Source organism: Ochotona curzoniae, unplaced genomic scaffold, assembly GCF_017591425.1.
Source record: "Ochotona curzoniae isolate NIBS_2020 unplaced genomic scaffold, NIBS_Ocur_1.0 contig_66, whole genome shotgun sequence".
Lineage (NCBI taxonomy): Eukaryota > Metazoa > Chordata > Mammalia > Lagomorpha > Ochotonidae > Ochotona > Ochotona curzoniae.
Window position 1 is genome coordinate 11,213,275 of NW_024466512.1, and position 25,668 is coordinate 11,238,942.

At 35.7% G+C, this 25,668-nt stretch overlaps 1 protein-coding gene across 1 annotated transcript in view; it reads right to left on the reverse strand.

The window, feature by feature from the left end:
• ATRNL1 (attractin like 1) overlaps positions 1-25,668 on the reverse strand; it is a 538,040-nt gene that overhangs the window by 285,005 nt on the left and 227,367 nt on the right. The window contains exons 25-26 of the mRNA XM_040992049.1: positions 22,175-22,236; positions 12,347-12,425 (exon numbers count right to left, since the gene is read on the reverse strand). Coding sequence (XP_040847983.1) covers positions 12,347-12,425; positions 22,175-22,236 — 141 coding nt within the window. The remainder of the gene's footprint in view (positions 1-12,346; positions 12,426-22,174; positions 22,237-25,668) is intronic.

Below are 25,668 nucleotides of genomic sequence, written 5' to 3' on the forward strand. Positions count from 1 at the left end.
TGACTGAGAAGAAAATGATGATGCCTTCAGCAATGAATTTAGACTAAACATCTATCATAAAAGTTAAAAATCACAGATTTGATATTAAATATTCTCAATCATTAATGGTGTACCAGTCAATATCTTGACATAAGGCCACAGTAACTGATACAATTCATTTGAATAAACATTTTTGTGTATATAATATGTGTATGTATTCATAATACAGATATGTACATATTATATATACATATACATAATGCCTTTATATAAACTGAGATAACTACTTCTTGAATAATTCCTGTTTTCAATATTTACGGGGGTCTGTTTCACCATTTCATTGCTGCCTGTCACAAGTTCTCTATCAAACACAGAAGTATTATCTCAGATTCATCTTTCAACTCCTTCTTAATCACATTGACATCTATTATTCAATACTTTGAAAACAATGGGTAATTTCACATCTGTCAGAGTTGTGCCCCAACCAATTTCTCCATCAAGTAAAAGTGCACTCATTCTTAATTGTGCTTCCCCTTCACCACCTCTTAGCCCTCCCCTCAACCCATCAACGTGGTGAGATTTCTTCTAGTCAAGTCCCGCCACCTGGTGGTAGAATTGAGCATTTGATATGTACCCACCATTGTTTCCTGAGTTATGAGCTCCACAAGGGCACTGTAACAAATCGCAATAAACAATAAAACAAAGACAGGAAAATAGTATTCAGCATTCAACCAGTCCTAGCTTTTAAATTATTTTATTTAATCAATTTTAAAATTTAGATATTCATTCGAGAGTATCCCCTGGAAACCCAAACTTGCAAACGCAACTGTTTTTAATTCCAACTATCCACATGAACTTTCTCAAATATCTTTCAGGCATCTCAAACTCATCAAGACAAATAGTCTGTAACTCTTTCATCACACTTTTTCTCATATTCTCATCACTTCAGGTTATGGTACTACCATGTACCCAGTTGCTTTAAGCAAAACCCTAGTCATAGGATGAAAGCCAATCTTTCATCCTCAGGCATTATATCTATATTTTCTGTCTCAAAAACACTATCACCCATCTGCTCCAAATCACTGTAATTTCTGAGGTGATTTCTGAGGTCACTTCCAGTTTGCTCTAGTTCTGCTCTTAATTCCCTAAGACTTCTTCCCCAAACTCTGATTAGAATTATCTGGTTTTCTTTTACATTGATTTCTTTATTGTAATGAAATAAATATACTATTAAAGTCACCATAATATACAATACGATGAATTTCAGTAGAGACTGTGCAACTATCTTCAATCGGACTTGATAACATTTCCATGACCCCCCAGAAAGCAGCGTCTTGCCATGCACAGCAGTCCTCATCCTAACTTTGACCTATTAACAGTCCATCCTACACACAGTATTTTCCTTTTCATATTCTGTACAAATGGAATCACAAACATATGGTATTTTGAGTGTGGCTTCATTTACTTATTCCACCTAGTTTATCCCTCATCTTGTAGATGCAAATTTGGATTATTTCCAAGTTTTTGGCAATTGTGAATAATGCTGCTGATAATATTCACATACACATATTTAGGTGGACCAGGAGTTTCATTTCTTGAGAGGACACATAGAATCAAAATTGCTGGGTCGAGTAGCAATTCTATATTTAACATATTAAAAACTGATGAACTTTTCCAGAGAGGTGCTCCATTTCATTAGTAATGCAAGTCTCTCCAATCTGTCCCCAAGCCACTACCTGCCACTCACATGATGAATGAAACTCAGCTTCAGCATTATTCACTGCTGGCCACTGCAGCCACCTGGGGAGCAAACCAGTAGACTAAAGATCTTGCGCTACATCTAAGTCTGTCTTTCTTTCGAATACATGCATAAATATTTTTAAAAGAATGGTCTCTCTTAAGTGTATCATTGTATTACTTTATAAATAATATAATTTTATATTATTTTATAATTAAGAATAGGCATTGAGGTGATATGAATAGGAAACTCAAAATCACAGAGCCAACATTTCAAAAAAAAGATATTTTAGTACTAATTGTACCAATAAGTATATCAACAATCTATTTTTCTGTAAATTTATTATAAAATATTTTTAGAAAAAATAAGTACACCTTAATTTATAATTATGTCAAATAGTAAGTTAACTTGATGGAAAAAAATATTGTAAGACCTCAATATTCACGCCGACGTGATGGCGTTACACAGCCAAAGAAATCATAGAGCATACGACAAAGGCCAGAAAAACACAGGAATTTAGGATGTAGTGATAAGATCATGTAAACAACAACAGGGGTAAAGAAAGTTGCCCAGTAAATTGTGTTGCAACAACCTGATACCTCATCTGGGAAAAAGCTGAATCAAACATTTAACCATTAAAGATAGTAAAAAATGATGCATCCCTGTTTCCATGAATAGGGAGCACAATCTATTTTTTCACAACTTTACATCTGAGCTAACACTACCGTGCCCCTTACAATACAGTGGGGGCGAGTCTATGAAACGTGCAGGCCAAGATTTGAGAAGACTAACATTTACACTTACCTCCTCTTCAAGCTCAGCTGCCAGTAAGAAAAACTAGCAGTCACACAGCTGTGCTTGCAGGTAGAAAAACTGAAGATGTGAGCGTACAGCCCCAGCTAAACCCTGGGCCAAGCGCCAGCCTGCAAGTGTGGCAGCCTTAGAGACTGTCTCACCTCACTGAAGCTGTGCCAGCTCATGTCATTTGGAGCAGAGATGAGCTCTCTCTACAAACCCTGCCACAACATGAGCAAACAAGCAGTGGTTTTTTTTTTTTTTTTAACATTTTAAGTTATTCTGTGAAACAATTTTGTGGCTTAAAGTAATATTACATTCCTCTAAAATATTCTATATGTTAAACTAGCAAGTGCTGCCTCATGCAGTGTCAGCTTGGGTGCTAGGTTGGCTGCAACCCACTGAAGGATCAAGTAAAAGCTCATAGGACTATGAGGTCCAGAACATCTCAACACCATGTCATCAGAAGGCCCAACCAAGAGATGAAAAGTCATTGTCCAGCAATGCTTGTCTCTTCCTGATTCGTAATATAGGGTGGCTAGGTTCCTAGCAGGAACCGATAGGAAACTCAATTTCAAATTTGAGAAGCCACAAAAGGAAGCATCAGAAAGCTGCCCATATTAACATTATCTATATGTTTGCTTTGGTCCAACTGTGGGCCTCCTCCACCTCAACTCCATGAGTTGCAATCTGAACTCCTAGGTGATGGTGCTCAGACGGGGATCCTTGGGGGAGATTAGATGATGCAGTCAAGAGACCTCAAGGTTTGGACAGTGTCCTCTCCATAAATGAGATTTCAGGGAGCTACATACTCCCTTCCATAAGACATTGCTAGAGGGTACCATCTGTGAGCCAAGAACACAGGCCCTAAAACACACCAAACACACCAGCATCCTATGTCAGATCTCCCAGACCACAAACTGCAAACTACACATCACAATTATTGGCAATTTGGTGCGGCAGCAAGAACAAAGTCATTGTTCTTAAAGAGTAAATGAAAAATGAAAGGGCAAACTGGAAAAGTACTTTTAACTCACGCCACACAACAGGCTAATCCTACTAAGAAAAGAGGCTGTCTAGATAAATTTTTTTTAAAAAAAATCAATACTATAAAAACATCAACATTCTAATGGATAAATAGACATCTGACATGAAAGATTCACAGAAAAAGATCCCTCAAACATACAAAAATAGACTTGATCATATCATCAATAAAGATTTATGCTATTAAATACACCTGTACTCATACTAAATGAACTGTGCACACATTTTCAAAGATTGAAAATATAGAGAGTCTGTTATCAGATGCTAAATAAATGAATAAACAGTCATCCTGTTAAACACTATGCACTTCAGAAATAGCATTAGAGAAAGTCTGCGGTGGAAAGATACCCGGTTACATTGTCAAATGACAACAGTGATATGTAGTAAAAGGTATACACCATACTTCTTCAATTCCAAGATATGATATTTTTCACACTTTAGTATCTCTGACATTGCAATGCACTTTATAATCAATATCATGTCACAGGTTAATTGCTAACGTTTTTTCTCCCTTACCAAGTACAGAAAATACATTGTGCATTGTACTGCTTGATTCTCAGATTTGATGAAATCTGGAAATATATTATCTTTGTGCAAGCAATCAGAGGATTACATATTTGCACTTGCCGAAACTCGCGCACAGGAAATCTGAAAGGTTAGGCAAGAAACCAGTGTTTACCTAATGGCGTAAGAGGTGAAAGGGAAAAGGAAATTAAGGATAGATGTGGAATTTCTGAACATATAAAAATTAGCTCCTATTTTGATGTTAGTGCATCACTTACTTCAAAATCAAATGAAAACAAAGCCTGAAAATCCAAAGTGAGGTCTGTTTCAAAACAATCTTGTTCAAAAGAGTCTATACCTGCTTTTCACTCACCAAATTACATTCTTGCTAATACAAGACTAGAGTACTGCCTGTTCTGGAATTTGCTGACAGCTTTATGTATAGACTCTAAATTCTCACACAAAAATTTACAGTAACATCTAGTTCCTATAGACAGGACTGTTTATGCTTTATAATTAATATTAACTGGTAAGACTGCTATCAAAGTGATGGGGGTGGTATTTTTAAATCTTTAATAAAACAAAATGCCAGCACACAGTTTTTGTAATTGGACAACCTATCTTGAATTGAAGTGCTCTTTTTTTTCTCAGTAGTCTTTTATTCAGATTATTAAGTTTACTCTCCATATTAAATTTTTGGTATAAAAAAGACAAAGTAAATTAGAATGTATTCTGTCCCTTGTGAACTTCAATATTGAGAAAAGACTTACAATATCCTCTTTTTTCTCTAGCTGAAATGACACATATCACAATTTAATAGTCTGCACAAAGTGTGCTGGCCACTTGCTATGTATGACAATAACCTCTGCCAGACATGATTCTATGTACTCACATTTATAAAAAGTTATTCGACTGTTATCGTTAACTGCCAGCTTTCAGTATCAAAGTCACCTTCATTTGAAATCCAACAAACATTTATCCTTAGAAAAATAAAAAGTAACTCTGTGCACAGCAATGAGGCATATTAAGTAAAGCAGCAACTAGATAAAGGAAGCTAATTCTCAAGCTGCCACCAAACATTTCACTCATCAGGTAGCAAGATTACAAAGGTTTTATAAAGGTTAAAAAACAAGGTCACAGACACTGCGATCATAACGTAAAATGCATTATTCTCCTCCCCAACATTTTCTGGAAATTTTAATTGGTTTTCATTATCTTAATTAAACTAAATGCCATTGAGATAGATACAACTTGTTCTGTAATGAGCAGGCAATTGGCTAATTAGGACAGAGGGAAAAAAAAGGATACAGAAACAAATGAGTAAATGGTAATAAAATAAAGAAAAATGCATCAAACCATTGGTCAAAAATGTATACCTTTGCATGAAATTTGAATCAGCATATGTTAAAAATTTCACATAGAAAATTGATAGAAACTTAATAAATGCAGGGAAAATGCAGGGAATTTTAATAATTCTTATTTTTTAATAGTTTTTATATACATGACATCCATTAACACATTATTTCATATATACTTTTACTTAATATGATTCCAGCAAAATTAAATGGAAAGCAAATTTCAACAGGCAAACCTTAATCCTAGTTAACTTTCACAGGAACAAATGAAATGCATTTTCATCTAAAAAGTTATTCCAGTATATCTTAATACTTAAAATATAGAAGCTCATATTTAAGATCAGCAATCTAAAAAAGTGTTTGATTTAATTTATACAGTATTAAGGTGATGAAACAATTCTGGGATATTAATGGTCTAGATAATAATGCCTAATCAAATAAGTTTCAAATCACCACAAGGTTATATATTTTAACCTTCTTCTAAAAACTATGAAATTGTCAGTTTTAAAACTAAAAGCAACAAACTTGTTTGCCTAATACTGAGCAGTTGCTAAGCAATGCAAGGTAAGCAAACAGAAGGTTTTTGAGAAGTACTTTTGGTACTGCCTGGCTCGGCATTTACCACCTCTTCCATCACACTGGGTTGCAGTTTCCAGGAATGAATGTATGATTCACCAATGAATGCATCATTAGTTGATTATCAATGTGTTGATGCCAACAATTTATTGGGCAATCTCCTGGGGATTGTGTCTGGGAAAAAATACCTTCAGACACAATCAGTCTCACTTGCCTCAGTATATCTTACTCTAGCAATGCATACATTAGCTTAAAATAAGCTACTCAACACAATGCAGTAAAAGCAGCATTATTTCCACATATAATACATTTAAGAAAAAATGCAACCTCTAAGTACTCTGACAGTTTCACTTGCTTCAACTGATTAATAACCTACAGTAGTCCAGAAATTTCCATGTAACTTCCTTATATCAGTAGTAATCAATTACTACACAACTGTCCCAAAGAATACTGTATTTTAATTAGATTTCACATTTAAAAGCACTTTGTATATAAAATACAATTCCCTGTAACTTGCCCTTATAAAGCAGAATAGCCAAGCTAACAGGAAACACTGAAAAGTGAAGAAGCAACAGACAAAATTGAAGAGATTACTTATAAACTATGCAACTGATCGAGGATACATGCTCAATGAAGAACTCAAGAAACTCAACAACAAAACAACCTGGTTAAGAAATGTGCAAATACATATGGCCAACAGACACATTTAAGATGTTCAGCATCGGGAATTTAAAGTTCAGTGCAGTGACCTAGGGGTTGAAGCATGGGATCCCTTATGAGTGTTGGTTCTAATCCCGGCTGCTCCGCTTGCCAACCAGCCCCCTGCTTGTGGCCTGGGAAAGCAGAAAAGAACAGCCCAAAGCCTTGGTAGCCTGCACACATGTGGGAGACCCAGAAGAGGCTCTGGGTTCCTGGCTCAGTTTTGCACAGCTCTAGCTGTTGCAGCTGCTTAAGGAGTGAATAAATGGACAGAAGATTTTCCTCTCTGTCTCTCCTCCTCTCTATATATCTGACTTTAAAATAAAAAAAATTAAATTAAAAAATATGTTCAGCATCACTAGCCATTAGATAAAGAAACATAACACACACACACACACACAAACACACACACACAGAGTGAGGTTTCATCTCAACCCAATTAGGAATGCTAATAGCTCCAAATGAAACATTAATAAATGCAGGTGAGGTTCTGGAGAAAAGGCCCCCCTAGTACACTTCTGGTGGGAATTTTGACTAGCACAATCACGATGGAACAATGTATGGAGATTCCTCCGAAATCTGGATTAGATCTTTCCTGTGAAACAGTCACCCCCTACTGGGAATTAACCCAAACAAAATGAAATCAACGTATGACCCCTCTGGCTATTGCAACTCAATTCACAATAGTTAAGATATGCAGTCAACCTAGATATCTACAAACTGATGACTGGATACACAAAGTGGATACTTAGAACACTATTCTGCCAAGAATCTTGTCTTTCAGGACAAAGTAGACACAACTGGAAACCGTCCTGCTTAGTGGAATAGGTCAGTCCCAACAAGAAAAATGCATTTTCTCCAATATACAGCACTTTTACATACAACAAAAATACACAAAATCAAAGAACATATTCTGACTTGATTATCATCTTTTACCCCTCATTCATATTCCAGTGGAACTGCAGTTTTCCTAATTTTCCATGTTGAATATTATAGTTACTGGTACTTAAACTGTGATTATAGAGTGGATTGAATGGGCATCTTTCCCAAAATTAAAAACAGAAAAAGAAGGAAGGATGGGGATGGAGGGAAGCAGGAAGCAAGCAGGAAAGAGGGCTCTCTTCTGAGAACATTACCTACGGAACACATGCAGCATGTAATGTTTAAACATATGTAACAATGATTTTTAAAAACATCTGAAACATTTGAAAACGACTTAGAAGTACCAAGAAATTCTAGAACAACTAAAGTCAACCATATAATCAATAAGTTTTAATTTCTCAATAAGAAATAATATTTTTTAATTACTATCTTCTCCCTGTACTCAATTCCCCTTTGTAAATAAGTTTAGTGTCTTACCCATTTTGACTAGCTCAATTTGTAAAACCTGGCTGCACTGCATTAATAACATTTAGGGAAGAACATATTTGCCAGAAACTTAGCACCTCAGAGAATAATATAAATTATTCACATGAAATATTATTAATAAAGTATAATTTAATTATATTATTATTTCTTGTCACCTTTATGGCCATAAAACAATTACATATATAAAGAAAGAACTGACTAATACATTGGCCTCTAGACAGTAGTTTGTTACTCAAAGCCATGCTCCTGAAGTGGTTATTACTTTCATATTTTAAACTCAAACTGTAACTTGAAATCATAAGCTCAAATCTTGGTTTTATGCTTCAAAATTATGAAACATTTAAGGAAATAGGACATCACGGACACAACTTGAATCACTACTTTTCTCCAAGGCACGTCTTATATTGATTTTTAAACATAAGGATAATACGCATGAAAGATTAAAACATGATGAAATTTTCTATTAATATATTTTGAAAATTTTAAGCAACTAAGTTTAAAAGAACAATTGAAGAAGGCAAAATTGCAGGCATATGAAAGTAGTGGTTACTCAAACACACATATTCACTAGGAACAAAACAGATACAAAACAAACCTATCTGGGATCAGCATGACGACCTAACTAGCTCATCTTCCACCCCTAGACGCGGGCCTCTCATACTGGCACAGGTTCATACCTTGCTGCTCCTCTTCCCACACAGCAGCCTGCTTGTGACCTGAGGAAGCAGTGAAGGATGCCCAAGTGCTTCAGGTCCCTGCACCCATGTGGGAGACGCAAAAGAAGCTCCTGGCTCCTGGCCTTGGATCGCTCAGCTCCAGCCTTCACGGCCATTTGGGGAGTGAACCCACGAGTAGCAGACTGTTCTCCCTGACTCCCCTTTTGTCTGTATATCTGCCTTCCTAATAAGGATAAGTAAACCTTTAAAAGATAATAGTAATCCTGTGTTTTCCTAAAACCTATTGTCTATAGATTTTTTTGGTCAAACTGACACAGATATAAATTACAATTAAATCACTCCAAAAGTATGGGAATAAATATTTCAAAAAAAATCCTTGTAGTTAATAACATATGCATAATGTTCTCACAGTTGGATAACAATTATATGATTAACTTAGTTCAAGCAATCATCATAATATCTTGATCTTATAATTGCTAATACACATTAAAACCCAAGGTAAAAATTAAGCATGAAAATATCTCAAGCAATTCCTTGTAATATACATTATGTGCTTTCAAACATTTTAGTATCGCAAAGGACAACTAAAACTGAATTTGTCATGGAAGCTAATTGTTTTCAGTATCTTGTAACATGAAGAGGCCATATAAACAAATTCATCCCTCTAACATACAAAATTGTCACTGATCAATATCCACTTAACACTTCCATTCATGAACACAGCCCAAAAGGAAGCTTTTATCTTCATAATAGGGTTACCATAGAAATGAATTTGATAGTGGTGTATCACGTTTAATTGCAAAATTGAAATCCAATGTAGCTTCATTTTTTCTTTGTGGGGATGGAGGTTGCTTTGCAGAGCCCTGGCATTCTCAGAGGAATTAGTCAAAAAGCATAACATTAGGGCCTAGTGGAGATTGCCTAGCAGCTAACCGGGATCCTATATAGGCGCAGGTTCTAATCCCGGTAGCCCCGCTTCCCATCCAGCTCCCTGCTTGTGGTTGAGAAAGCAATTGAGGACGGCCCAAACACCTGGGATCCAGCACCTGCATTGGAGACCCAGACGAGGCTCCTAGCTCCTGGCTTCGGATCAGCTTAGCTCCGGATACTACGGCCATTTGGGGAGTCAATCATCTAACAGAAGATTTTCCTCTCTGTCTCTCCTCCTATCTGCATATCTGACTTTCCAATAAAAATAAATCTTTTTTAAAAACATAATATTAATAATAAACCTTTGATATTAAAATTGTAACATAAAATATGTTTATGAGAAACCAAAGCTTCAACTATTTGAAAGCAATATGCCTAGCTGAAGTAATACCATATATATTTTTAAAGATGTATTTATTTTTATTGCAAAATCAGTTATATAGAGAGGAGGAGAGAGAGAGAGAGAGAGGAAGATCTTCCATCCAATGATTCACTCCCCAAATGGTCACAACAGTCAGAGCTGAGCCAATCTGAAGCCAGGAGCCCGGAGCCTCCTCTGAGTCTCCCACGCGGGGGCAGGGTTCCAATGCTTTGGGCTGTCCTTGACTCTTTTCCCAGGCCACAGCGGGCAGCTGGATGGAAAGCGGGACCACTGTGACTAGCACCGGCGTCCATATGGGATCCCAGTGCGTGCAAGGTGCAGACTTTACCCACTAGGCTACCACACCAGGCCCAATACCATATATTTTTAAATGTCCAAAGATTATTTTTATTTTGCTCAATCTTCATACACAGAAAATTTCCTAATACAACTGTAACAAAATTAAACATTGTAAGAAAAATTCATTTAAGTTATTTTCATGAACTATACAGGTAATTTTTCATTCCACATAGGCAGCATGAAGTTTTGATGTTTTTCAAAGTGGAAATCACACCCCACATAGATAAGTACTGGGATCCTTTGCTAGTGGGAATGTCATATTTAATCTAATGATTAAAACTGAATAAAAACAGGAACACATAAAAATACATTTTTGCCTCTACTCACATAAAGACAGTAAGTACAATATCATACAAACTATAATTACCTGGGGTAAAACTTTCTGTGGCTCATAATGCTAAACTGAGAAATAATTTTCCAATAATAATAATAAAATCAGTGTGTAGCTTTGAGAAGTGTGGATGATCTAGTTTTACAGGGTTTTCCACACAGGAAATGCCTGCACTGTGTTGACTGCAGGGTTCTCTAGCTTCCACACTGGGATGGGATGAACAAACTTCGCTTCTCAAGAGACAAAGAAATTCAACCCACCCCATTCAGATGCCAGTCTGTGGCAGATTTATATGTTGATCTCACTGCACTATATTTAGTAGAGTTGCATTTGTAAACATTGGAGATTAGATGTCTAAATAGTGCCCAGGACCACGTACTGGGAGTGTTCACTCCTTGATGGACCCCAGCTTCTTGTAATGATTTGCCAGTCACTTCCATATGGAAGACCCATTCACTGCCTGCCGAGAGACAGTTCCTTCCATATGAATGTTTAATTCTGATTAAACAGATCACCAAAGACAACCAGAAGTGTGTTTACCTCCACATAAATTCATGTTTCATCAAATATTTACATACTTATATTTAGAGTACTTTCTCCATGACACTTTTTTCCCCTTAGGACTATCTCTTGCAAAATTACATAGATATTTCACTGTTCATATTCAGACAGAGAGGTGGAGAGGACTAGGCTGCACGACTCATCGGAGGTGCTCAAGTTTAAAAATACAGTGCGGCACTTAGCTTTGGTAAGTGCTAAAAGACAGAATAATTGAGACAAGCATGCCATTCATTAGTCCTGAACCTAAGATAGTCTGCCTTATTTTAAATATTTCAACATATTTTAATATGAATATTTATACAGATAGAAATGTATTAGGTAATGAATTAAAAATTAAAAATCTAGCATACTAATACTACTTGAATATGAATAAAGTTTTTTTTCTATGAATGAACTATAACATAATATATGTGGAAACTTTGCTACAATGATTACTGTGTTTCATTGCTGTTGTTAGTTACTAATGTATTTGTGATATATACAAAATGAAGCAAATATGTTTATTTGATGTTGTCATCAATTGATATTTTGTAAGAATATTAGTTTTTATCAATGTCCGGATAAGATAGTTACATAATTAATTGTTATAGAAATCTATTCAATTGATGTGCTATTTAAATATATTTCACTTTTCAAGGGAATAAATAACTGATAGTCAACAAATGGAAACAATTCATTACCAAAAAATAAGTGTTACAACAAATTTAGAGTTGATAAAATTTTTTCAAAAATAAAAATTCCTTGCTTGAATTTTTTTGTAAACTGCAACAGGCATTTATGCAAATGCTTCATACAAAACTAAATACTTAGATATTATTAGAAATAAGTTTTGCAAGATATTAAATATTTGCATTCACTACAAATTCTAATTTTTTTACAAATTTTGTAACTGATCAGTATTCCTGATACTAATCAAAATAAAATGATAAAGTTTGCTCTAAAATTTTACAAAAGTCTGATGGCTTTGTTCAATATTAATAGGAAAAGTTGATTTTTAAATATGCATTTAAAAAAACTTGATAAAAAAAATCATACTTGCTTCAAATAAATATTAAATAACATCAATACCTCTCTCCGTCGAGAAGCCCAACATGTTTGTTTAATCTTCCATACCACAGCAGCCACCAGTAATAAAGATAAAAAACAACTGGAAAATAAAACAAAAACAAATTAAATAACAAACATATTTGAAATATAGAATCAAACTTTAAAAACACATCAAAGTAAAAATTATGTAGATTTCATCACTCAGTAAAGAATTGAAACATGATACATATAGATTTATAATACTTTCTACGTGAAATAAAAGTTCACAGTTTGAAAAAAATTCATATTCCTTGATACAGAATATGGTGTACGTTTGCACTTTAATGTCAAAAAACATAAATTTACAACTTCATTGCTCTTACAAAGCAACCAAAATCTCTTTAAAACTGCTATTATGATTCATAAAACATGGTAATTTTATAAATTCAAATGTTACACATGTTCATTCCTTTTATTATTATGACAGCATCTACTAGTCGTGGGAATTTTCCAGTGCTTCTCAACCTAAAGTGATTTTTGCCCTCTCCTGGGTTTCATTTATCAACATCTACAATCATTTTTAAATGGTATGATTAGAGGAGGGGTGTGACTCACGCCTGTAGGGCACAGTCAACAACACTGCTGAGCATCCTATAAATAAAGAATCATCACACCAAAACTTCACTATGGCTGATGTTGAGAAACAAAGTGTATACTAATGCTTTAATTAAGATACAGATTAGTTAAAATGCAGCTTAATATATTAAATTGAAGATCATATGCTAGGGTAATACATGGTATTTTGTTAGCAGAAATTGAGACTGACTTAAGTCACAGTAACAGAAACATGAGTATATCTGATGGATTAATCCCAGTCCTATATTATAGTTCATTTCCAATTTTATTGTGCTGTAAGCATGGATTCTGCCATGAACAGACTTCAATACTATACAAATTTACTGGTCACTAGCCATTATTAAGTAATAAAAAAAAAAGACCTAGTCCTCAATGTTACTAATCACTGTAGTTGTCACTTGAATCACAAAAAGGCAATTTTTGACAAGCTTCATTTGTTTAAAATAAGTCCTCAATGTGTTTTTTCTTATTGCCACTGCCTCCTGTTAAGCAGAAGACCTTAGAATCAATATCAACGATGGCCATTCTAAACACTGACTCATCCAATTCAACGCAATTCAGATGCTGTCCTATAGCCTTCCCATTAATGACTGAATTTGCTTTATAGAAATACTTCAGATAAGATATATCCTTAGGTCAGAACAGAAGAATCCAATGCACAGTTTAAAGTCAATTGCTTATAGTCGAACCAAAATTTAAATACACTTAATTTATTCTCAGGCTGTGTATTCCGCATCTGTTAGGAGCTCTGAGTTTGTGCATCATTTCATACATGTTGTGTTACTGCATTCATGCCCCAATAGTTTCTACAGATTTTTTTCAAGTCAATGATTTTAATCTGCGCAACCACTGACGTGTTTTATCAATCACATGATTAATTTTCCTGTTAATATTATCAAGTTCCTTATTTCTGATTTTCAAATTTTTAAGTAGGTAAGCCCCATATTCCCTTAAAGTAGAAAAACAGTGTACACTTATAAACTGTACAGCTTCTCTAGTTGTTTAGACAAGTGATCAATATACTCCATATCAATTTTCTCATAACTTAATTCCCTGTTCTCTGGCTTGTATACTAACAAAATATTAATATTCACATTAACATATCACATTTTTGAAGAATACCATCCTGAGACTATTTTAGCTGAAGATAACTATAACTTTCTAAAAATTAAATAGGCTAGTCTTTATCAGCCAACTTCCACTTATCAATTCACAAGACCAATGATTCATTACTTGAAACGCTCTCACTCTGAGGTTTTACTGTGAAGCTCACACTGAGTTTTCTTTTTACCCTGTTGGTTTTCCTTCATCCTCATGACCCAATAGTACACAGTCAAGGAAGTCAGGTCCTATTCCATCTGCCTAACTTTAACATTGGGGATTCTTGAAAATTCAGGTCACAGAACTGCACTCTTTCTTTCCTGTTCACAGACAAAGCTATTCTCATGATTTCAACCATGACTGCAATTACAATAATTTCCAAATCTGTATCTTTAGACCTGCAAATATTAGAACATCTTGTCACTAAAAAAATATACTCAGAGAAAAAAATATATGCTCTATAACTTGGACAGTGATTTATTACCTAATTAAATATACATAGTGGCTGACTCCTAAGTCAATGTATTCTGTTTTTAGGTCACATTTTGGAAACATTCTTTCATCGGTTGGTGCTACTGCTCTCCTGGGTCAGTCTGAAACAGTGCGCCACATGCAGACCCTGTTTACATATTGGAGGAGACCTTGATGGTTCCATCTAGTTCAGCAGCTCTTCTCAAAAGTGTTCTCCCAACTAGCGAAGTTAGGCAATGACTCGGGACACTTTGGTAGTCACCATTTGGCATACATCTACCGGGATGTTGCTAAATATCCTCAAATTTACAGGCAACCCAGAACAACAAAGTTTTTCCCAGTATCAAACATCCACAGTGTTGAACCTGTTACAACTACGCTGCATTCTGATCACTGTCATTGCAGTCTCTTCTCACATCCAGATTAACGAGTTGGCTCAAAATCTGTGTATTCACTTATTGAATTTTCTCTTAAACTTATGAAATATAAAAGATACAAGCAGTACAGCAAATCATTGATGAATTTTACTAATAACTGAATAACAAATTCATTCATCTAAAGATTGTCCAAAAATTGAAAAAAAACAAGCATTATTTTTACCAGTATATCACATACTAGGGTCTTTAGAATGTATTTTAAAGCTATGCTATATATACATATTTTTAAAAACACATGTCTGTAATCAACAAACTAGGAAACATTTTCAAATGAAGACTACTAGAAATAAATCACAGAGGAACTACAAAAAAGTAGAAATAGAAACCGACTAGAATGAATTACAATACAATAAACCAACTGCAGGGAATCCTAAAGCCTAGGATTTGAAATAGCTGCTAACACTGTCAAGGCTCTGGTAGAATTTATCAAGAAAAAAGAAATATAAGGATTTAGTAAAGTTCACAGTAAAGAGAAAGGCAGAGGAAAAATTGTACAGTATTAGTATTTGGAAAAACTCTAATTAATTTGAAAAACAGAGTAAGCTTCTAAATAAAACTGAGATGGGTGATGTCTGTAGGAAAGACACTGGATACCCATACCCCTTATCACTGAGTCGGGGTTCATTATCTGGCTGTGTTCCCGGTTTCAGCTTCCTGCTTCTGCTCATTTGTGGGAAGCACAAGCAAGTGGGTCCCCATCACCCATCTGGGAAAGCTAGGTTCGGTCGGCTCAGGCCTGGCTTTTGCAGGCAGATGTGGAATAAATCAGTGAATGAGAATTTTTTTTCTTTGTCTCCATCTCTATCTCTTTGTCTCTCTGCCTCTTGAGTAAACATTTAATTAGCAACTATATAAAATACAGAAAATGAGGCTTACAAATATTAATAAGATTTTACATCTTCCCCTGACACACATGCCCTAAAACATACAAAAAACAGCTTTTAAAAAAGTTACAATATTCATATACTTTTAAAGGTTAGTCTACAAGCCCCCACACAACAGATAAATCTATTGTACCACTCATTAAAATGAATCTCTCCAATCTTTGCCTACAGAAAGTATAACTGATCAGTGGACTCTGAAACCCATCATGCTGTGTGCACATTTCTCCCAGGGCGTTCCTCTGCGGTAACAGATCAAGACAGAGAAGCTAAAGCGAAGAGCTCCCTGGGAGATGCAAGGATTCTGGAATACACACCATTGACTCCAGTAAAGCTCCTCGGAACCACTCTACACTCACAGTCTTTCACTCAACCTTCCTTTACTTAAAACTATTCCTGTTTACAAAGGCAGAGCAGCACTCTGGTCTGAAATGTCTGCCACCATCTCCCCTCTCTCTCCCACCACTCTGTCTTAGGAGTTTTCTCCTGATACTGTTGCTGCTTGTTTAATCCCATCTTGGTGTCTGCTTCTCTGAGACTTTAGACCCTCAGAGTACGTAAATAGGAAATAAAGTAAGAGTTTGGGAACTGGGACATTCTTCGGCAGGCAAAGCGGCCAGTAGCGACATTGACAGGTGGAGTACAGACAGTTCCTAGCGTTAGTTTACATTGCTAATGGTTTCATCAGTGGTGCCAGAAAAAAAAAATACAAGAAAATATCTTGTTGGCACAGTAATTTAAGTATTTGAAAGATGGGAGGGAAATATCTCCAAGACACTGTAGTTGACTGATGACTTAGTGTTACGTTGTATTGATACTTGCAAAGGAATAGTGAGAGACTGACGACCATGAAGAAGACACCATTGGCTAAGTGCAAGAATCTCAATGTCTATTTCCTAACATTTTATATTCTAGCTCTGACAGAATGAAGAGCCAACAAGGAGGAGCACCAGGCTAAAGACCTGTTGCAGAGCTCCAGGGCAGAAGCATTGCTCAGCTGTGCTGTATGCAAATGCACAGACCATGGCTGGGATCACTTAGAGCCCTGAAGTATGGCAAAGGACTATCTACATGCGTGCTCCTGATGATGTTGGTTCCACACTCACTCTAATAATAATTACACTTGTGCCACACAAGAGGACAATGTAGAATTTCTCTCTCTCTGAAACAACAGCTGTAAACGTCATAACCTACCATGACTTCATATCTCCAGATTAACTGGATAAGCAATAAGATAACCATTTATGGGCATGAAAGGGAAGAAATGAATTGCAAACATGAAGCAGCTGCAAGTATTAACTAGTATTTACTGACTAGAAGGACACATGAGAGCATAACTATAATTGGATTTTGCTGTTATCTGGTCATTGTTCTGATACATAACTTCAGTATAATAAAAGATATAATACCATACCGAGGACTGTAGGAGAGTGGGCAAATTTTTTGGAGTAACTCTCAGAAGGCAGCAAAAAGCAACTGCCAAAACAAAAATGGACTATTAATGCTTGAGATGCTCTCAGAAAGGAAAGAAACCAAAGCCTAAAGGTGGAATATGCTGCATATAGTGTACAAGGCAGAAAGAACCACCAAATGGCTATATTCCATGAGTATCTAGAGTAGACACCCTTTTACAACGCATTAGGAAGGCATCATGAAGGCAACTGAAGCATCATGAAGGCAACTACTATGTGTTGCCTTCCTTCTAGGACCAGAGTTGAAAAAGAGAGCCAGCTTTGTTCACCACCATGAAATGATGGGCGCCTAAAGTAACAGAGGCCAGGTGACAATGAGTCCCTGTGACAATCTAAGAGCCAAAATTAACATAATTTGGCAAACAAAAAAAAGCTTGGAGAAGTTAGCAGGGCAATTGGCCAACAAAAGGCTATAAAGATGATTAATTACATACTGAAGGGCAAACAGGTGGTACAACTTACTAATGGGTATTTATGTTTTTATTTTGCTTCTAAGAATGAACAGAGGAAGAATGGTGAAGTGCAGCTGACCTATGGAAATTCCTGTGCTGCTCAGTCCTCAGACTTGATCTAATTTTCAAATCCAGCTCCTATTACTTAAACAAACGGCTATGTCCACAGAACACAGGACTCCGAAACATTCTGAAAACTATCCCCCCAAAAAGAGGGGTGCAGATGAGGAGGCTGGCATTATGGCACAGCAAATTAAGCCTCCTATTGTGGCCCTATCATCCCAAATGGGCAAAAGTTCAAGAAACAGCTCCAGCTCCAGCTCCAGCTGCACCAGTTCTGATTCAACTCCCTGCCAGTGCACCTGGGTAAGCTGCAGAAAGTTGTGCCAAGCAGTTGGGCCCCTTTCCCCAGGTGGCAGACCTGGGAGAAGCTCTGGGCTCTCAGCTTTAGACTGTACAGCCCCAGCCATTGAGGTCATTTGGAGACAGAATCTGTGGACAGAAGATCTCAATACCGACCCCTCTCTCTGTCCCATTCCTTTCATTTCTCTCTCCCATCTTCCACTCTTCCTTTTTAAATAACTCTTTCAACTAAGTAGTATTTTTTTAAAAACAGCATGAAATAATCCCTAAATTAATTCACACATATCCTTGAAGGTATGCATATTTACATTCTGAATATTTACTTTAAAAGGTTACTAAAAAGATGCTTTGAGTACTACTTGAAGCAAGGTTAGACAGCACAAAATGTTAGAGGTGATACAGATTCCTCAAAATCCAAATACCACAGTGCCTTGATGTTAGTAATGGGATACTGCAGGCAGAAGTCATACAAAACAAGTTCTGGCTAATTTCTGGATCACAGTGGGTAAACTGTGTCTAGATGGGTACCCACCAGCGACTTCATCTGGCTTTGAGTATTTGACTTTAACTTATACACAACAAAGCTGAGTAACCCCTACATTGTATCCCTAACCTATATGGCTAATATCTGTCATATGAAATATGATCAAGTGATAATTTCTGAAACGGACCCAAGTAATCAAAATAGCATATATATTCAGTGGTGTAGTGAAAATTAGTGCCATCATAAAAAAAATCTAAAATGTGCAGGGGCTGGCCTTTACTATAATCCCATTTAAATTATTCATTTAAAAGTAATTTAAAAGTTTCAGATACAGGCTTATTAACTTACCCATTTTACACAACAAAAAGATTATTTGTTGAAAGAAATACTCTTTTCAATTCTCTAATCTTTCACCAGTATATTATAATACTATGCTATAATACAGACCAACAAAAACACCATAACTTGCTAATTTTACACATGATATAACTGAAATTTAGAGATGTTAGGTTACCTACTTAGATGGCATAAATAATACCATCACAAATGCACCATGTTTATCACAGATCTCCTGAAGGATAACTCAATTTTATATATCACCAGCATTATGCACAATATAGATAAAAACATGCCAGGGTTGGAAAATGGTTCCAGCTCACACATCCACTTCTGCTGCTTAAGTACCTGGTTAGAAGTGGAGAAACAGCAAACATGACCAAATGACATGTCCCTAAATGCTAACCATTTAAAACATAATGCTTAAAACTTCTTTTAAAAGTACCAGTCACTTTGGGCCTGGCGTGGTGGCGCAGTGGTTAAGGTCCTCCTCGCCTTGCATGCCCAGGATCCCATATGGGCACCGGTTCTAATCCCAGCAGCCCTGCTTCCCTTCCAGCTCCCTGCCTGTGGCCTGGGAAACCAGTCGAGGACGGCCCAAAGCTTTGGGACCCTGCACCCACGTGGGAGACCCAGAAGAGGCTCCTGGCTTCGGATTGGCATAGCATTGGCCTTTGCGCTCACTTGGGGAGTGAATCATCGGAAGGAAGATCTTCCTCTCTGTCTCTCCTCTCTGTATATCCGCCTTTCCAATAAAAAAATAATAAAAAATAAATCTTTAAAAAAAAAGTACCAGTCACTTTTTAAAATAATTAATAAACTTTAAATTATTCTGGCTGTTTTTTCTCAACAATGAGATGACTGCAAAATGACTGAATTTACATTTGAGTGTTGGTAGGAATTTAAATGACAAAAAACCCATCAAATACATTTTATGTCACTCAATAATTAGAATATTTTATTTTATTTTGTCCATGAGGAAAACCTAATAAATAAACAATCTTTTAGACATGGTACATATTAATATTAGTTTTATTTTATTTAATACAGGAGCTATTGAATTAAAAGATGCACAAATTCAAAAGCTTAAAATAAACCCTAAACATTTAAATAATTTACACATGTATGCAGCTTCATGAATTTTTAAACATAATAAAAATCATACTATATTTTCCTGTACACTGTTATGAATCAAAAATATCTCAATTCAGAAAGTATTGCTCATTCAATTATAACTTCTAGTCCTTTTAAAGAACATATTAACCTTGCTAATGACTTTAAAATTGATTCATATTCTGAAATACAGTCATAAAGGATTAAATTTATTTAAGATATTTCCTCAAGTTTCAGTTTGTAAAGATACATTTAAAGCATGCACACTCTTTCTATGCATATTAGTGAAAAAATCAGTTTATAGCATTAATTTCTGGGAAGTGTAAAGGATATAAATAATCATGACTGTTTTCAATATAAAGGGAGCAACACTGCAAGAATGTGACAAGAGAATTGAATAAATGAACAGGGAGTACGCTAATTGGAAAAAGAATTTTAAATTTAAAGAGCTAAAAATGCGGATGAGAGATTAAGTTTAATATTTATATATAAAGCCATATGGATGAATTACAAGAGATATTATGGAGAGATAGATTTCAGCTCAATTATAAAGAACAATTAGTTATCTGATGATACAAAATGCTATCTCAGGAGATGGTGTCATTAAAGGCATTCCAGCATAAACCTGATCAGAGCTGGGCAAATTACGTCCACAGGCTGAATTCGGCCCACCAGATGTTTTTATAATAAAGTTTTATTGGAATACAGCCACTGTCATTTGTTTCCATATTGGCTCCGGACTGCTTAAGCAACTAACAACAACAGAGCTGTATAGATGCAATAGGGGCCCCAAGGCACACAAATCTAGAAATAATCACCACGTATCCCTAAAACCATAATAGAGTCTTTTCAAAGTTGCGTGCCAATGATGAGGGCTATGTCTGCCAGAAGAAAGAATCACATTTGTGTCATCTGCACAAAGGCAGCAAGGAACATGCACAAATCTATGCTGATGTTAAAGACGAACGATCCAGAGGCTCTAAGATTCTGCTACAGATAATCAGAGAAATTCAAATCCTTCTCCTGACCTAGAATTTATTTACACTCCATGGAAATGACAACAACTTGTTCCCTGAAGGACAGCTTTTTTGTTTTGACAAATCTTTTAAACTCTACAGTCTTTTGTAGAAATACACATTGGAAATTAGCATAATTAGCATAACCCTGAAGAGTTATGTAAGCTACAATCAAAGAGCCCTATTTAACTTTGCTATACACAATATTTTCCAAAGTTGGTTAATTATGGAAGCCTCTTTTTATGAACCTAAAATTAATTACTCAGATGAGTAGTGTTCTAGGAATTGATGGCCTCTATTCAGACTGTTAACAGTACTTCAAGATTACAAGCTTCGGAAGAGGAAATACACACTGTTTCTCATTCATTACAGACTTTGGCACGTTGCTAAGCACATTGCATAATTAGGTAAGAAATAATTGAGTTGATTTAGTTCTACTAGATAGAACTAATCCATGTGGTACACGCACTGTTAACTAACAAAAACAGGCTTGAATGATTTAGGTGTGAGAAGGAGAATTACCCAGTCTACATAATCCTAGCTATTAGATCATGTAATAATACATTAATTTCATCTAGGGCCTGCGTTGTAGCAGAGCAACTAAAGCTGCTGCTTGGGATGCCAGCATCCCATATCAGCACTGTTTCACATCCTGTGTGCTCCACTTCTGGTGCAGCTCCTTGCTAATGGCCTGGGAAAAGCAACGGAAGATGCTCCAAGTACTTAGGCCCTTACCATCTACATGCAAGATCTGGATGAAGTTCCTAGCTCCTGCTTCAACCTGCCCAGCTCCTGACCACTGAAGCCATCTGTGGAGAGAATCAGCAGATGGAGGATCTACGCTTCTCTTCTCTCTCTTTTCCTGACTCTCTGAACTTGTGTCTTTCAGATAACAAATCTGTAAAAACTACCAAAAAAAGTTACAAAAAAATCACAAGTATGTATCAAGCATATTCCCTGTGATCTGTAATAGATATTGAAGCATAATAAAACTATTGAAGACATGCTATATAGTTAAAGGTTAAAAAATTAATACATTTATTTGCTTCATAAAAAAGCATATCAGAAAATAAGCTTAACATGTTCAAAATCAGAAAAAGGAAATTACCTGAAAAAAGTGACAAAAAATTGCACCAAATCCATGATTGTGTTATGTTGTGAGAATGCAATCTGAAAAATCAAAATAAAAGACAGAATGAAACTGAGTAAGCTCTTCTGCAAAACCAGTGAAGACAGATCACAGCATTTGTAAGTTTACAATTTCTAAATCATCAAGACACTTAGAAACACCAAATTTTAAAACAAATCTGTGTTAGCCTAAAACCTTCATCCAGAATATCAAACACATTTAACTAATCATGGTCCACAAAATGGTTAAAAACCTTATAAAATTACTCCAAGCATGTATGCAAAAAGTATAAAAAACACTATGACAGATTAAATATTCCTGCCTTCAAATATGCAAGTTAGTTCCTGCATTATTTATGATCTTATTTTGAATTAGTGCAATTAATAACAGCTCATCAAATGAAAAATAAATTTCAATTTTATTACAAAAACTGAGTTTTTTTTTTATATATCCATAACCAGGCAATATGCACGCATACACAGAAATAGTGTTGGAAACCACTTAGAGAATAATATATGTCACATCTATTAAATTTCACATTGATAAAAGAAATTTTATCAATAATCTAAAGTTGCTCTCCATTCACATTAACTTTTATACATGTTATACAATAACATTTTCTTCAGGAAGTAATGTAAGAAATCATATTAGTCAATGCAAAGTTGCACCCGAATAGAGAATAAAGAATTAAGATTACAACTTAGCATTCACCAGCAGTAAGTCTTTTAGGAAAGTACATAGTCTGTCTGAATTGCAGTTCTCCCATGTGTAAATGGAAATACTAAATTTGTGTACTATATAATATTAGAATAATTGAATTCGTAGAAATTCAACGTTTACAGAATATCTTAGAGCTACCATATAACAGATATTAAATCTCCTATCATTTACATAAGATGGTAACCATATGTAAATTTCACCAATACAGCTGAAATGAAATCATTAGATTATGAAACCATTTGTGTAATGTTATGATATCATTCAAAATGCATCAGAGAATTTCTACTTCTATTCCGTATTAATGAAGTAGAAAGGGAACACAACACTTAAACCAACCAGTGTTGACACTGTACAGATAGAGAAAGTCTATTATTTTTGAATACAAAAAAACGAAAGGTGAAATGTTTACAATTGTCTTAGATATCAGAGCAAAGTTGTACACAACAAGAACCTAACTGGAATTACAAAATAAAAATCAGTATTGCTACACAAGATTGGATATAGCCTAAACTATCTTAAAAGTTAAAAAAAAAAGTATTTCTCAAAGATTTGCCTATTTTTATTTGAGAAGCAAATTTAGAGACAGAAGGAGACACACAGAGACAAAGATCCCATCTCCTGGTTCAACTCCTCAATGACCACAATGGCCAGGACCAAGGCTGAACTGATCCCAACCCAGGCACCAGGAGCTTATTTAGCTACTCAACATGACAACAGGGTTCGAAACTTTAGTCATCTTCTACTGCTGTCTCAGGCCATAGGCTGGATCTGAAATGGAGGAGCTGGAAATTTGAATCAGCATCCATATGTGATGTAACTGCTGCAGACAGGGGACTGGCCTGCAAAGTCACCACGCCAGTCCCCAAAAGTATCCTTTAAGTAGAAAAGATTGGCCAGCATAACGGCTCAGTGGCTAAGTCCTCGTCTTCCAAGCGTTGGGATCCCAGATAGATGCCAATTCATGTGCCAGCTGCTCCACTTCTGATCTAGCTCCCTGCTTGTGGTCTGGAAGGGCAGTGGAAGACGGTCCAGTCTTGGACCCTGCACCTACATAGAAGACCTGGAAGAAGCTTCTGGCTCCTGGTTTTGGATCAGCTCAGCTGGGCCATTCTGGCCACATAGGGAGTGAACAATGGATGGAGAATCTTTCTCTCCTTATTTCCTTCTCTCTGTAAATCCGTCTTTCCAGTAAAAATGGATAAATCTTAGAAAAAAGAGGAAAAGATATAGATGAATTTTGGTCTCAGGCTTGTTCATAACAATTCAAAGAAAGTTATGAATAGTAACTTAGATCTATAAGATAATTCGGTACAAAGCAGTTAAGAACTAACAGGATTATCCTAACATGAAAATTATGTGGCAGCCAGTATTCTAGTTCAGTAGGTGAAGCTGCTGACTGCTACACTAGCACCCCCTCTGAGTATCAATTTCAGCCCCAGAAGTACCACTTCAGATCCAACCCCACGTTAACATGCAACAGCAATGGATGGTCCATATGCATGGTCTACTGCATATGCGTGAATCCCAAACAGAATTTCTACCATCTGGCTCTATTGTGGCCATTTGGGGAGTGCATCAATAGATGGAAAATGTGACTGTATCTCTCTATGTTGTAATTCTGTCTTTCAAAGATATAATATTTTTACATTAATTATTTGAAAAAAATAATAAAATGTGGCTGATTAAAGTAAATTGGGATATGAAGTCCACCTTAGTGTTGAGAAATACGAGAATGAAAAACTAAGAAAACAGGTTCAAAGACTTAAACATCGACTGTCAAAAACATGGAAAAGAAAATGAGGTAAATTACAAGTCAGGCAAATTAAATCCAAAAGAGTAAGATTCAGTATATAAGCAATTTCAGCAAATGTGAACAGTCTGAATATCCACTAAATGGCAGAGATTCTCATACTAAAGTCATAATTCAGCTTTATGCTTATAATGGAATATATACATCTAGGATGGGAACACATTTTTACCAAAAAGATCAACTATTGCAAAATGATGTAAGGGACTTTAAAAAGAACTACTGCAAAAATATAAAGGATAATATTAATAACAAACTGCCATTTACACTCAAAATCTGTTCAAACAAAACAGGCACAAAAACACAAAATCATAACAAACATTGGTGCACTGAAGACCAAGGCCAAAAAAATGAAAATGTAATACCTGAACACATAAAAGAAATTTGAAGATGAAATTATGGAAAATAATCCCGAATATGCATATCTCTTTCACAACTGACCTCATCAGACAACAACTCAATGTATTTGGTACTTTAAGTCCTGAAGAAATATTCAAATAATTTATTAATAATCAAGCAAGCAGCTGCCTGGGATGCCAGCACACCAGGTTGGCCCTGGCCTGAGTCCTGCTACTCCACTTCAAATCCAGCTCCTTGTTAATGCACCTGGGAGAGCATCAGAGGATGGCCCCTGCTGGGAGAGCCAATAGAAGCTCCTGGCTCTTAAATTTGGCATGGACAAACCCTTCTTGCTTTTCTGCCATCTGGGCAGTAAACCATCAAATGGAAGAATTCTCCCCCTCTCTCTTTATGTAACTTTGACATTCACATAAATAAATATTTTTTAAAAACCAGAAAGGTAAGAAACACATTTTAGATTATAGAGCTAGAGTTGGCCTCATTAAAAAGGTAATTAAGGAACTGACACTTAATAATCAGATCAAAATTTGCAAACATCTGATGTTGGAAATGTCCTAAGTATAAAGATGACACTTGGGAGAGATGT